The sequence below is a fragment of the Gekko japonicus genome, unplaced genomic scaffold, assembly GCF_001447785.1.
Source record: "Gekko japonicus isolate JY-2015 unplaced genomic scaffold, Gekko_japonicus_V1.1 scaffold4, whole genome shotgun sequence".
In the NCBI taxonomy this organism is placed as follows: Eukaryota; Metazoa; Chordata; class Lepidosauria; order Squamata; family Gekkonidae; genus Gekko; species Gekko japonicus.
In genome coordinates, this window is record NW_015165234.1 from 158,957 (window position 1) to 172,143 (window position 13,187).

Sequence of the window (13,187 nt, forward strand, 5' to 3'; positions counted from 1 at the left end):
AAAAAAGCCCCCCGGGGGGGGGGGGGCAAAAAAAAAAGATTTTCAGGGAGAGTCAAAGCTTAATTTGTCAGATGACTCTTGAAAGTTTACACCCTGAAAATCTTGTTGGTCTCTAAGGTGCTCCTGGACTAGAATCTAACTGTTCTGCTTCAGACCAACACTGACATTCTGTTTAGGATAGCACTGCTAAGAGCTTAGGACTACTAGTCATACCTTCACCTGTATCAACTACTCAGCTGCGTTTGGGAGACATTTTACTTGCTAGAATGTAAATTCATTATCTACAGGTAAAACAACCTCTGTTGTGAACTTTATTTTTTGGAATTTTTTTATTTTATTTTTTTAAAGATTTTATTGGGGGGGTTTACTACACACTACAACAACTACCCACTACCACACCTAAACCTCTACAGACTAAAACTTAATAGAACAAAACAGGAGTTTATAGACATGTTGATCTTCTATAAGTATGCATCATTCTCATAATATATCATTCATGAGTTAAATTCTTTTTCATTTTATCAGCTTAAGTACAACCCCCCCCCCCAATTCATGGTTCATGAACAAGTAATAATATACATCAAACTAATTTAGTAAACAGTTATAAATTACTTTCCCCTTCTACCTCCCCCCCTTCTTTTTATCTTTATCAAAGTCTAATTTGACAGTTAATGCTTTGGGGGTAGCTGCCCCCAATTCTGATGCAGAATCTTCCTCTGATGAACTGTTTGTTCCTGTGTCAGAACTTCCCAAACCGCCTGAGCTGCATTCTCCTTCTTCTTGATGATTTCTCTCTTCCTCCATTGGATTCTTTTTCGGTTTGTCTTGTACTTGTTCCAGAAATCTTAGAGCTTTACCGACAGAATCAATCTTTTCTTTTTGATCCTTGTACTTGAATGTTATCCCTTCTGGAAAAAGTCATCTGTAAACTATGGATATTTTTTGTAGAAAAATAATCAGTTCTTTGTACTGCCTTCTCTTATTTCTAATTTCAAAAGGTATTGTATAAAAATTGATTCCTATAGACCCCTGCCTTTCCCCCTGGAATGTGCCCCTGCTGTGTTGATTTCCTATTGAAACCAGATGGCTGACCATTTGGTCAGAGAAGCTCTATTGCCATGCCATAAACCATATACCTTCACACCTACATGCTGGAAGCTAGGCTAGCATGCTAGAAGCTGCACGTACGCAATGAGAGTTGGGGCTTGGGGGATCACAACTGCAGGTGTGTCCTCCAAGACAACTGACCATTCGGAAATTGCAACCATGACAACACCAAAAGTTGGAAACTCCCTGTCTACCTGCGATTGGCTAATGGCCATGGCTAGTCATAATTAGATTGGAGTTTTTAATTGTCTGACCCTTGGAGGAGATTTCAGATTTTCTCTTGCTCTCTCCTTACTGTTGAATTGCACCTGGGAAATGCTGTCCCAGGCAGAACAAAGAACTCTTTTGTGCAGCTGAGCACATGGCTGCATACTTACAAAGATGGACTTCTTGCTCCAAATCCCTTGGGGCTATTGACTCTTACCATGGACTATTCTGGACTGATAACTGTTCCTGACTTGGTAAATATGCTTCTTACTGTGTAGTTAAGGCAAGATTTGCCTAGGATGTTATTTTAAAGCCTTCTAGTCTGATTGCTAAGCCTGTACTGAATAAACTTTATTCTTGTTTATAAATAGTGTCTGTTTTGATGTGCAACTGTTCAACCTAAATCCTGTAGTCTGACCCGCTGACCAATTGTGCTACCCTGTAAGATTAACTGTACAGCTCTGGACAGAGTTGCTAATGTGTAAAACCCACATGCCAACTGAGATTCTGGGGATCTCTAATCTCAGGTTGGTGAGGGGTTAAGCTTAGAGGTTCCTGGTGGCGATTGTTCTTAAATTCAGAGAGGCTATCTCTCTGGATTCTTGTGTAATGCATTGTTCCAGTGTAGAATTCTTTCCCCTCCATTCCTGGCCTGAGGGAGGCAGAATCTACACAGGTATATCCTTCAGAACTCTTATTTCTGAGTCTTGAATCTTTAAGATGTTCCCATTTGTAGCTTTAAGCACCGCATCTCTGGTAGATCTTTTTGAGAATCTTGCCACAATTTCCCCTGGCAGGTTTTTCTTCTTAATAAATTCAGGATATGCTCTGTAGACCACATCCAGATCACTTTGTAGAATATCCGGTTTCATACCTGTCATGGGGGCTAATGCTTGGCTCAAAGTTTCTTTGAGATTTTCAGCACTTTGCTCAGGAACCCCTTGGAATCTCAACACATAAGTTGATTTTTCTGCTTGGAGCCTGAGGAGTTGTTCTTTATCTGATGTTCTTTCTTTTTCTATCTGTTCCACTTTTTGGTCAAGTGCAGAGGTTTTGAAAATGATTTTTTAAATATAGATTTAGAGTTCTTAGCAATCTGTTTCTGGAGTGTTTCCAAGTTTCGGTTGACATGAGTCATCTGCTCCAGCAGGGGTCGCAATGCATCAGCTAGCATGTTGGGGAAGTCTGCATTTGCTTCTGGTCTCGTGACCGGAAGAGTCGCTTTGCCAGCACCCAGAGGAAGTTTCTTCAGCGCCATTTTATCTTGTCAGTTAGACATTGTTTACATTCCAGAGAAGTTTCAAAGAGTCAACAAAATGGTTTGTTTTCAGTCCACTTTACGTATCAATATACTTGCTCATACAGATAAGGATATTCTTTTCTCTTTCCCCCGTCCCGGTGAGTCTGCTTAATATTTCAGCCTGTGTGTGGGGGGATATTTCCCTTTCCCCTATCCATTATGGGATGGAGGGGATAGAGCTCGTTTAAAAGTTCATAAACTTGATGCAAAGTCACTCACACTTCTGCTGAAACTTTAATAATCAGAGAGTTTGCTAATAGATGGAAGTCCTGCACGCTCGTCCAGTGTGCGCTTCTGGAAATCATGATGGTGCCTTGGCAGCAGGATCTTCGGGGCAAAGCATGCCTCAATTCCTTGGCATCAAGCCTCAGAAGCAGCATTACTCGAGCCCCATGGCTGGGAGCACTCTGCAGGGGCTCTGGGAGGGAACTGGCAACAGCCGGACCCCCTCCTGTCTGCCATGGGATGGTTGCGCTGAGCAGAGCTCAGCTCGAGCACGTCCACCAGGCGAGGAGCCAAAACCGAAACCCCTGGAATTTTTTTAATTAAAAAAAAAAGATATTTTGCAGTTGGGCCCTTGCTTTTTAACTATCACTGAAAGGCAGGTGTACTCATAGAGCTCTTTTTAGAAAGTTGCCAGTTTCTTTTCTTGTAACAACATCCTCTCATTTTGTGAACTTTTCCTATTTTGAAATATTTTAAAGTTCCTCAAAGGCTATGTGCACCATTCATCCAGTGCTGAAATACATATCTCTCTTGATTTTAAAAAGGGATTTAGACAAGCGAACTAACACACCCACATAGTAAGCATCAAAATTCCCTCCACAGATGAAATATTATGATGGTGCAGCGATACAGATAAAATGGCAGAAAAAGCTACATTCTTTTACCTGCATTTAAAACTCTTTACATACCTGTATTTCCTGATGTAGGCTCAATGATTGTGTCTCCTGGTTTTAGAATGCCGGCATTCTCTGCATCTTCTAACATCCTCAATGTTATTCGGTCCTTCACACTCCCTCCAGCATTGAAATATTCACACTTTGCCACTGAAATTTTATGTCAAACCAAAATTAGAACCAGAACTGTACATCTTTATTATTGTTACCAGATTTGCCAAGGGAAAAAATATTGTTAGGAACATTTTAAAAGAGAAAGGCTGTGATCCAACTGTGGTCACACACAAAATTGTAACATTTTCTGGTTGAAGATGAGGCTTCAGACAACCACCAGATGTCACTCTAAATCAACGGGGGGGGGGGGAGTAATCATAAATCATTGACTTTTTTGCTACAATAAATGGGGGAGGCAAAGTATTCTAAACCTAACACACCTCTGTGTTCAGCAAATAAGCAGCAATTTTATTCTGCATGCTTCATTTTATGTTCTGTGTTTTGCACTGGGATAACTACCTTACTCATAGCGAGATGTTCACCCGTTGAGTAAGTGGTGATAAATATTCTTGAGATGCAAAATATTTTTTTTTAATTGTTGCTTAACAGACATATAGATAATTATTTTTCTCCCAACCCCTTTCATTTTACATCCATTCACAATATGATAGGATTTTATGGATATTTTTGTTAAATTTATGGAATGCTCAGTTAAAATTTTTACCAATGAGGAAGGTATTGGTATTGGTTCTCATATATGGATATAATTTGTACCTTTTAACCAGTATTTATATGATTGAACATTGTCTTTATATTAAGAATAGGCACATATATGCAGAACCATAGGACTGTGGTTTTTAAATGATATTTTAGCTCTTTGGAATGTATAATTAAATTATATATTATATTTTGTACACTAGCACTACGTGTGTAGCTATATTTTAGGTTTCTTTATTTTTGGTAAACCTAGAGGGAAAGTTTTACCAGAGACATGTATTGAAAAATCAGGACTGCCCATGGTAACTAGGTGTGATTAGAGCTTATGTTACCTCCTCATATGAAAAAGCAAGCAGTGACTCACAAAAGCTAAGACCCTACTACATATTTTGTTAGTCTTTAAGGTGCTACTGGACTCTTGCTCTTTTCTACTGCTACAGAAAGACTAACACGGCTACCCATCTTGATACATCATCTATTTATCAACTAATTGTTAATTTTTACTGTTTATGTGTTTAAATGAGCACCTTCCCTCATCACTTTCACGTTAATATCTGTAACACAACACAGGAAATGCGAGAAAGGAGGGAAAACAAAAAAAGGAATACTCACAAAGCTCACATTTAAGTCCATACGCTTTTGAAATTTTGTTGATTCGAACTAAAGGGGTATGTCCAATTTTTTCCAAAATATTTGACAAAATCTTTGGTTCTTTTGGTCTGCACAGGAGAAAGGAAAAAAAACCCTCAAGAAACTGGCTGAAATAACAGCTACTTATTTATTCTTTGCAATTTGCTTAAAATTAGGTTCTGTGCAAAACATGCATACATCAAAGAAAGTGCGTCAGTAGTAAGCTTGATTACCCTCTTGACTCAGTTTAAACAATTAATCATCAAAACAACACCTGGGGGTATGGTTTCTACTTCAAACTGTACCACTTGGCAATAAATGTTTTCTGTACTGTTGTTTATCATACAAAATAGGCTGTTTACCACAAACATCCAAAAAGAAAGATTATGGAGGAGGGAACATTGCCCAGTGTGTATGGTGAGACATGGCACGTGAATAGTTTGATCCATAACACCAGCCACCACATAGCTGGCTGATAATTTAAAATAGCTTCTACTAGAGGGTTACAATGCATAAAATGAGGCTGAGAGAAAATAAAATCATGTTTAATTTATAGAATGAGAGGTGGCTCAGACTTTCCTGGGGTTATCTCCTCTGTTAATACCTCTCAGTACAGGACTTAGGAAACTCCCATTTTGGTATTAAAAGAAGAAGATTGGATTTATACCCCGCCTTTCACTACCCAGAGGAGTCTCAGAGTGCCTTACAGACTCCTTTCCCTTTCCCTCCCCACAACAGACACCCTGTGAGGTAGGTGGGACTGAGAGAGCTCTGACAGAAACGGCTCTTTTTCGAGAACAGCTGTGCCAGAACTATGGCTTGCCCAAGGTCATCCAGCAGGTGCAAGTGGAAGAGTGGGGAATCAAACCCAGTTCTCCCAGATTAGAGTCCGCACACTTAACCACTACACCAAACTGGCTCATGATAGCCCAGGCTTGCCCGATCTTGTCTGATCTTGGAAGCTAAGCAGGGTTAGCCCTAGTTACTATTTGGATGGGAGGCTTCCAAGGAATACCAAGGTTATGATGCAGAGGCAGGCAATCTCTAAACCATCTCTGAATGTCTCTTGCCTTTAAAACCACATGGGATTGCCATGTCAGCTGTGACTTGATGGCAAACAACAACAACAACAACATATGTAGAAGGGTGAAGATTGCTTATAGCTCGATCCCTTCCTTGGCATCACAGTTTATTGCCAATAGCAGTGCACCTTGATCTTGTTCTTAGCTCCAGCAAAACAAAATTACACTGATTTCACTACAGTGATTTTCCAGCATCATATATTCACTGACACCCTATTCTTTAGGTTTCAGTCTCGTTCCTTCATCTCCATAATTAGAATATATGACTGTTATTTCTCCTTTCATGGGGTCTAATGATATTTATTTCCATTTATTCTTATTTTTATGAATTACACACACACACACTTTATGTATGTGTTTCTTTTATGCCTTTAATTACTTTTTAACTCTTTCTATAATTTTGATCATTTTGCCTACTTCCTTCTCATTATTTTCTCAATAAAGCAAGTTATTTTAACTGTTTTATGTACAATATTACTCAGATATTTAATTAAAATGCTCGCCTTTTTCAAATCACATCAGTGGGATGGATACTTGAAGGAAAAAATGTGCCCGTATTAGTGATATCTTAACATATCTTAACATTTATCTCTATGCAGGTAGGTAAACCTCCTTTGCTCAAGATTAAAGCCACAGCCATTGATGGCCAAAACAAACAAACAAAAAGGACCAATCACATGATCTCCATTTCATAGATGAATATAAGGCTCATAAACCATTACAATTTTCATACCAAGAATCACTCCCTGACATCATTTCTTCCACTCCCACCTTACACATCGCTGAAGTTGCTACTCCATTGGTTGTATTAAATTACTATTCAACAATCTATTCTCTGTGAGAAAGGAACAATGCAGTCCTAAGCAGAATTGAGTCTGTTGAATTAAATGCCTTAAAAGGGTGTGACTCTTCCTCTTCTTAGGATTGCATTGTGACTGTCCTACACCATATTATCGATTGTTCAAATATATTTCAGCAGCTCCATAGTATGAAATGGTAGATTGTGCCCTGCATGTTTCCTTAGTGCTTATATGCATGCATTTATCTCTAATGTAAGATGTATCTGTTTCTTGTTTCCAAAAACTGTGGGAAGGCAGTTGAATTCTGAAAGATAACAACTCAAAGGATTCGTGCTAGCATTTTAACAAAGCATTCCCTACAAGCAAAAATAGAGACAAAACAGAAACAGGCCCCGGTCACATGGGCCAGAAAATGTGGGGGGTAAGCGTGGCTGTTTGCCCTGGAGCAAACTAACGCGCGGCCACCGGATCACTCGTCCTGCTGACGTCCCGTGGTTCGGGGGGAGGTGCAGATCTCATGACAATCCTGCGGTGCACCAAATAAGTGGCGCAGCGCGATCACAGCAGCAATGGCTAGGCGCCGCTGCCGTAGCACACGGGGTTGTGGGGGTTTTTAAACCGAAGTGTGCACATGCGCCGTTGGATGCTTGGGTGCATCTCGTGGAGACTTGGGGGAGAAAAACCCCTTTATGCGACGGGACATGGGCGGGCACCGGATGCCACGAACTACCACTGGAAATGCGATCAGATGCTCGCCCTTGCTCTGCGGTTTCCGGAAACTAGTACCTCGGAGGTACTAGTTTTTTACGCCGCATCTTCCGCGGGAAGCCTCGGGTTAGCCACGGGAGCTCTACGCTTCCCAGATGTTGCAATAAGATCACACCCGGAAAATCCGCCTATCCTCTGTCTCTGTAGCGTGGCTAATGCTCCGTGTGACCACAGCCACAGTAAACTGCAGTGTTGATGAGGTCTCTCAGGAGAGCTCACATAATCCCCAGCTCTTTTTTGTTGGCTGTCAGAAGACATTGCAAGTCTGGAGAATGGACTACCTAAAATCCTACACACACACACACACACGTTTGTAGACCATCCCTGTGGGGCTTTATGGCCCTAATTAAGAATCACTTTGTTAGAATAATATCAAGTTAAACTTCAGCTCTTTGCCCACCTCTTACATACTGCATCCCAGTATGCATGACCAGCTGCTATAAACTATGGTTTCATTAATTTCAATGAAGTTTAGTTCACTTTATCTGTTAATCAGATAGAATTATCAAGACAAAACATGATATCAAAGAGAATTATCAAGACTGAATCATCCCAACAACATTTATTTACAAGAATGCTATTCATTTTTACTTTTTTCAGCAGTTCAAATTTTGCTGTCACTTATCGCCTTATTGGCCATATAATTCACCTTATTGGCCTTGATTCCAGTGGAACAACATTAATAGCCACTGGGTATTTCTTATCTCAGTACATGCTTAAATGGCAGGTACAGCAGAAAATGTACATTCATTAATTTGTTACGCATAAAGGGGAAAAACGCTTGAGTGGATGGATTTATTGGACCGGTTTCTGAAAGTAAGATCTAGCCATTAATTCAGTGTGAGAGCTATTGGCCAACATGCTTTGAAAATGAGGAGGTGTGTCAGCATAAGCAATCAAAAACTGAACTCTGAACCCAAGTTTCTTCAGTGTACTTCAGTCTCCTGCCTTTCTGCCTTTGCCAATCAGAGGGGGAGCTGGAGGAATGTTTGATGTGTGCTTCAGGCTCAAGGGGGGCTTAAATATAAACACATTTTTTTTTGGTATTCGAGAAGTTTTGCCACTTGTTCATATATGCACAGTGTGTCTTCACTTTTTATTATAGCTAGAAGTCTCAAAAACTGGAAGTGGCTCAGGCCTGTCTGGACTTCCAAGAAGGGATGACCATTGCCAGCTGTTTGCACAGTTACCCTTCTCTGTCGCCTGACATTTCTCCTAGGATTGGCAACTTATAGCTGGAAAATTCCTGGAGATCTGGGGAGTGGAGACTGTGAAGCATAGGGTTCGGGGAGGGTGCTCAGCAGGGTATAATGCCATGGAGTCTACCCTTCAAAGCACCTATTTTCTCCAGGGGAATTCTCTGACCAATTCCGCAAAAGCAGATGTTGCGCCCTCGGTCTCCCATTTCCCCCGGTTGTACTGCTCAATTTCCCACTATTTGCTGCGTGGCCGCATTTTGATCTGCATCCCCCCCAAATTTCCCTCACGTCTTCTTGATCCTTATTTTTTTGGATCAAGAAGATGCAGGGGAAATCAGGGGGAGATACGGGTCAAAATACGGCCGCTCAGCAAATAGTGAGAAATTGAGCAGCCAACTGGGGTAAATGGGAGACTGAGGGTGCAACAACTGCTTTTGCGGAATTGGTCTCTGTATAGTCTGGACATCAGTTGTAATTCTTGGAGATCTTCAGTCCCCTCCTGGAATGCTGACAACCCTAAATTCTCTCCCCGGAATCAACTCCCTCCCCTTCCTATTGCTGCATTATTGTTCTAGGAGACATGATGGGCCAGACCTATTTTGACCCTTTAAATCTGGACTGGCAGCTCCATAGTGCTGATCTGTATCTCCCTGATGTCTCTTGCAATTCTTCCTCTAAAAGGTCCACTAGCCCTTTAATGTTAAAGACTGAGAAAAGGTGAGAGTTGCAAATGCAGTTGTCATAGCATGATGTTCTACTTCTGTTCCAAAAAGCACAGTGCAGTGGTGTGTCTCCTAAACCAGCACTCCTAAAGGTGACTGAGGCTAGGTGGCAGAGAGAGAGAGAAAGTAGGTAGGTCTAAGGGAAGTTTGCCAGTTGACTGTTCACCCTCGGGTTGCTCGCAGGTTGGGAGGGGAGAATGATGTTTTCTCCAGGTGACCATCACTAGCAAATTGCATGACTGGTGTTCTTTGACTTTCAGTGACAGAGGCAGTATATACTATACACATGAGTTTACTTAGTTATACTATGCATCCATTGCAAAGATTATTTTAACCTCTCACCTTTCTTTGATTTTCTGTGTGGTATAACTTTATTATATTACTTATATTCAGAGAAAGAGGCATCACATTTCCCCATATTCCCCTCCCCACTATTTCCTCTTTTCCTCTCCCAGTAGTCCCCATAACTTCTCCACTTTTCCTGGTCCCTTCTCTTCTTCCCACCCACTAGCCAACCTATTTTTTTCTGCCCCACCTTGGTCTTCAGCTTTTCATCCCTCCCCCCAGTATCTTAACCCCATCAAAGGTCTGACTGAGTTGTGCAATGGCTGCCATGAAGCCCAGCTGAATTGTATGTTTAATGAGTCACATATGGTTGTCACCAGACCTGCACCCCAATGAGTCCTCCTTCAGTAGGGGACATGACAGGGCATGGGGGTGGGACCTTATCCAGGACTGTGTTGGCCTCCCAGTCTACTTCTGCTCCTGCCTGCAGTTTTGCATTACAGATACCAAGGCACTGGAATATTAAAGCTACACGTGTTGTTTCTGTTATTTTGTGGAGCTTTTATTCCCCAATTCATATTTTTAAGATTTCAGACTTTTTGTGCAAACCTGGAATTTCCTTCAAGTATGTAGAACAATCTCCCCTGCCTGTCTCTGGTTCCATTTCCCAGATTTTTGATCCACACTTAGTGGCCCTGTTCAGAATTAGATATATGATATATTAGAACTAAGCAGCTCTTTGACCTGTTCAGACTGAAATTACTTCATTTTTTTGCATAATTGCTGGGAATTGTATCTGCTCATGCCCATTCTTCAATAATTGTTGTGATATCCACAAAAATTATTCTAGCAGCAGCTGTTAATTGAGCTATTTTTCTATTATGTGTTCTTATTTTTATCTTAGAAAATACTTAAAATTGCTAATACCACAGATTTATGAACATTCTGCTTTGTAATTAAACCTTTACAATTTTTAATTTAAGAAAAACTTCAGACCAGAACATAAAAATTAAATTAGCACCCCACAAGTAGAATATATACCCCTTTTTACCACATCTCCAATATTTATTTCACTTCTAATTATTCTTTGTACTCCAGTCACTCTCAGACACTACTCTGATGTAATTTTATTTGTTAACACTGGCAGACATGTATTATTTATTTATTTTTTATTTATTTTTCACACTTATATCCCGCCCTCCCCAGTGGGCTCAGGGCAGCTAACAGAGGCCAGATCATTAGTCTAGCCATAAGTAAAAACATATAAAAATATAATAAAACATCAAAACTAAGACTAAAGTGCTCTATCCAGTTACTAGTGTCCTAGATCCAAGATGGTATCCCCACGACTCGAGCTGGTATTCTCAGCGTACATATCCAGTGGCGACGGCATTTCTGATGTAATTCCAAGTTCTTCCTGGGGCCCCGTCAATGCATCCATTCAGATGTCTTGACGGTGGTGGTATAGTAGGGCGGCGGCTCCTACTCAAAAGCCTGGCGGAAGAGCTCCGTTTTGCAAGCCCTGCGGAACTGCTTAAGGTCCCGCAGGGCCTGGATCTCCCCCGGGAGCTCATTCCACCAGGTAGGAGCCGCCACCAAAAAAGCCCTAGCCCTAGTCCCGGCCAGTTTGACATCCTTGGGGCCCGGTATAACCAATAGATTTTGGGGCCCCGACCGAAGTGCTCTTGGGGGAACATGTGAGGTAAGGCAGTCCCTCAGGTAGGCTGGACCTTGACCATGTAGTAACCAATCTTATATCCTTTGTAGACAGACTTCCCATTTTTTCAACTATTTTAATCATAAATCTATTTGTTTTCATCGGTCTGATATCACTATCTTATATCATCTGATTCATTATTGATGCTTTCTGTGTAGATCCACTTTGGACATTTATATTTTTTCAAACAATTGCACAAAACAAACTGCACAAGCCTCAGTCAAGCAGTGATACCACTTTACTGTTTATATTTCTTAATTTATTTTGTTTTGCATTTTGTGGGGGACCAGGTACCATCGAACTGAAAAGTTATAAAATGAAACATAACTTTATTATTATGTTGCTAATCATAATTCATAAAATATGACAGTAGTTTCAATACTGGTGCCACTTCCCCCCCCCACACTTTCTATAAGTTCTATAACTATCAAATGTGTGTTAAAGAAATTAGATCATTCCATGTTTTGTCATGAAGACAAACATTTTCTATGGGACTATCAGATTATCCAACCATTTTAACAATTGACTCAAAACATTTTGTAATATTAATTTTGTTTATAATACCAAAATTACCTCCTCTGTAATTTCTTTAAATATTCCTATTAACCTTCAGAGGGTTTGCCTAACCACATAAAACAATTTACTATATTTTGCCATTCCTTCAAATACTTTTCATTAATTAATTAATACTGGGATGACTTGAAACACAAAAAAGAACAATTTTGATTTCTCAAATTAATCGACATTCTGAAATCCTATATGTAGGCAAATGGCTGGCATCCACAACTAAGTTAATTTTACTGACCATACCTAAATGCAATAAGGGAAATATATAGGGATGGCAAAGCAGCCATTAGGATAAATGGAGGGCATACTAGAGAAATTTTAATTCAGAGAGGAGTAAAACAAGGCTGCCCATTATCCCCCATGTTATTTGCACTGGCAATGGAACCTCTAGCAGATAGGATTCGAAATAGTGGCAGAATTCAGGGATTTCAAATAGCTAAGGAAGAACCTAAATTAAACCTCTTTGCGGATGATATCTTACTGAGACTAACTAACCCATTGCAGGCAATAAGAGAATTGCTAGTTATTCTAGAGGATTTCAAGTTAATTTCAGGGCTTGGTGTTAATATTAAGAAATCTGAAATAATGTTTCTCAGTGTAGATAGGGATACTAAAAGAGAGATATTAGCTTTAACAGGGATGAAATCAGACATTAGCAAAATTAAGTATCTAGGAGTATATCTTGACAAAAATACAGAGAGGTTACATAAAATTAATTACAGTAAGACCTGGTCAAAGATAATAAAGAAAATGAAGGAATGGAAGAACAAACATCTGAGCATTTTGGGGAAAATTAGAGCAGCAAAAATGTTTCTATTACCAAAGATGTTATACCTATTTCAGGTACTCCCAATAGAACTTGACCAGAAAGTGTTAGGGAAATGGGATGAAAAGATTAAAAGCTGGGTGTTCGGTAGAAAAAAAGCAAGAATATCAAAAAAATTGGTATATATGCCTCAAGATGATTTAGGATGGGGACTACCATACTTACAAGCCTATTATGACGCATTTCAGTTGAAGGCACTAATGGAGATGGAATGGATGGCGGAGGATAAATGGGTAAGATTTGAATCAGCAATCAATAAGGGGGTAGGTAGCTATGGAATATACACTAGAGATTTGCGAAAGGGGATAGGAAAAGCATGGGGTCCAAGAAAATCAGCTTTGATGGCTTGGAAGAGGTGCAGGACGAT

General features: G+C 40.2%; 1 protein-coding gene across 1 annotated transcript in view; it reads right to left on the minus strand.

Moving 5' to 3' along the window:
* LOC107109202 (cystathionine beta-synthase-like) overlaps positions 1-13,187 on the minus strand; it is a 47,448-nt gene that overhangs the window by 30,792 nt on the left and 3,469 nt on the right. The window contains exons 2-3 of the mRNA XM_015409765.1: positions 4,837-4,943; positions 3,529-3,663 (exon numbers count right to left, since the gene is read on the minus strand). Of these exons, the coding sequence (XP_015265251.1) occupies positions 3,529-3,663; positions 4,837-4,943 (242 nt within the window). The remainder of the gene's footprint in view (positions 1-3,528; positions 3,664-4,836; positions 4,944-13,187) is intronic.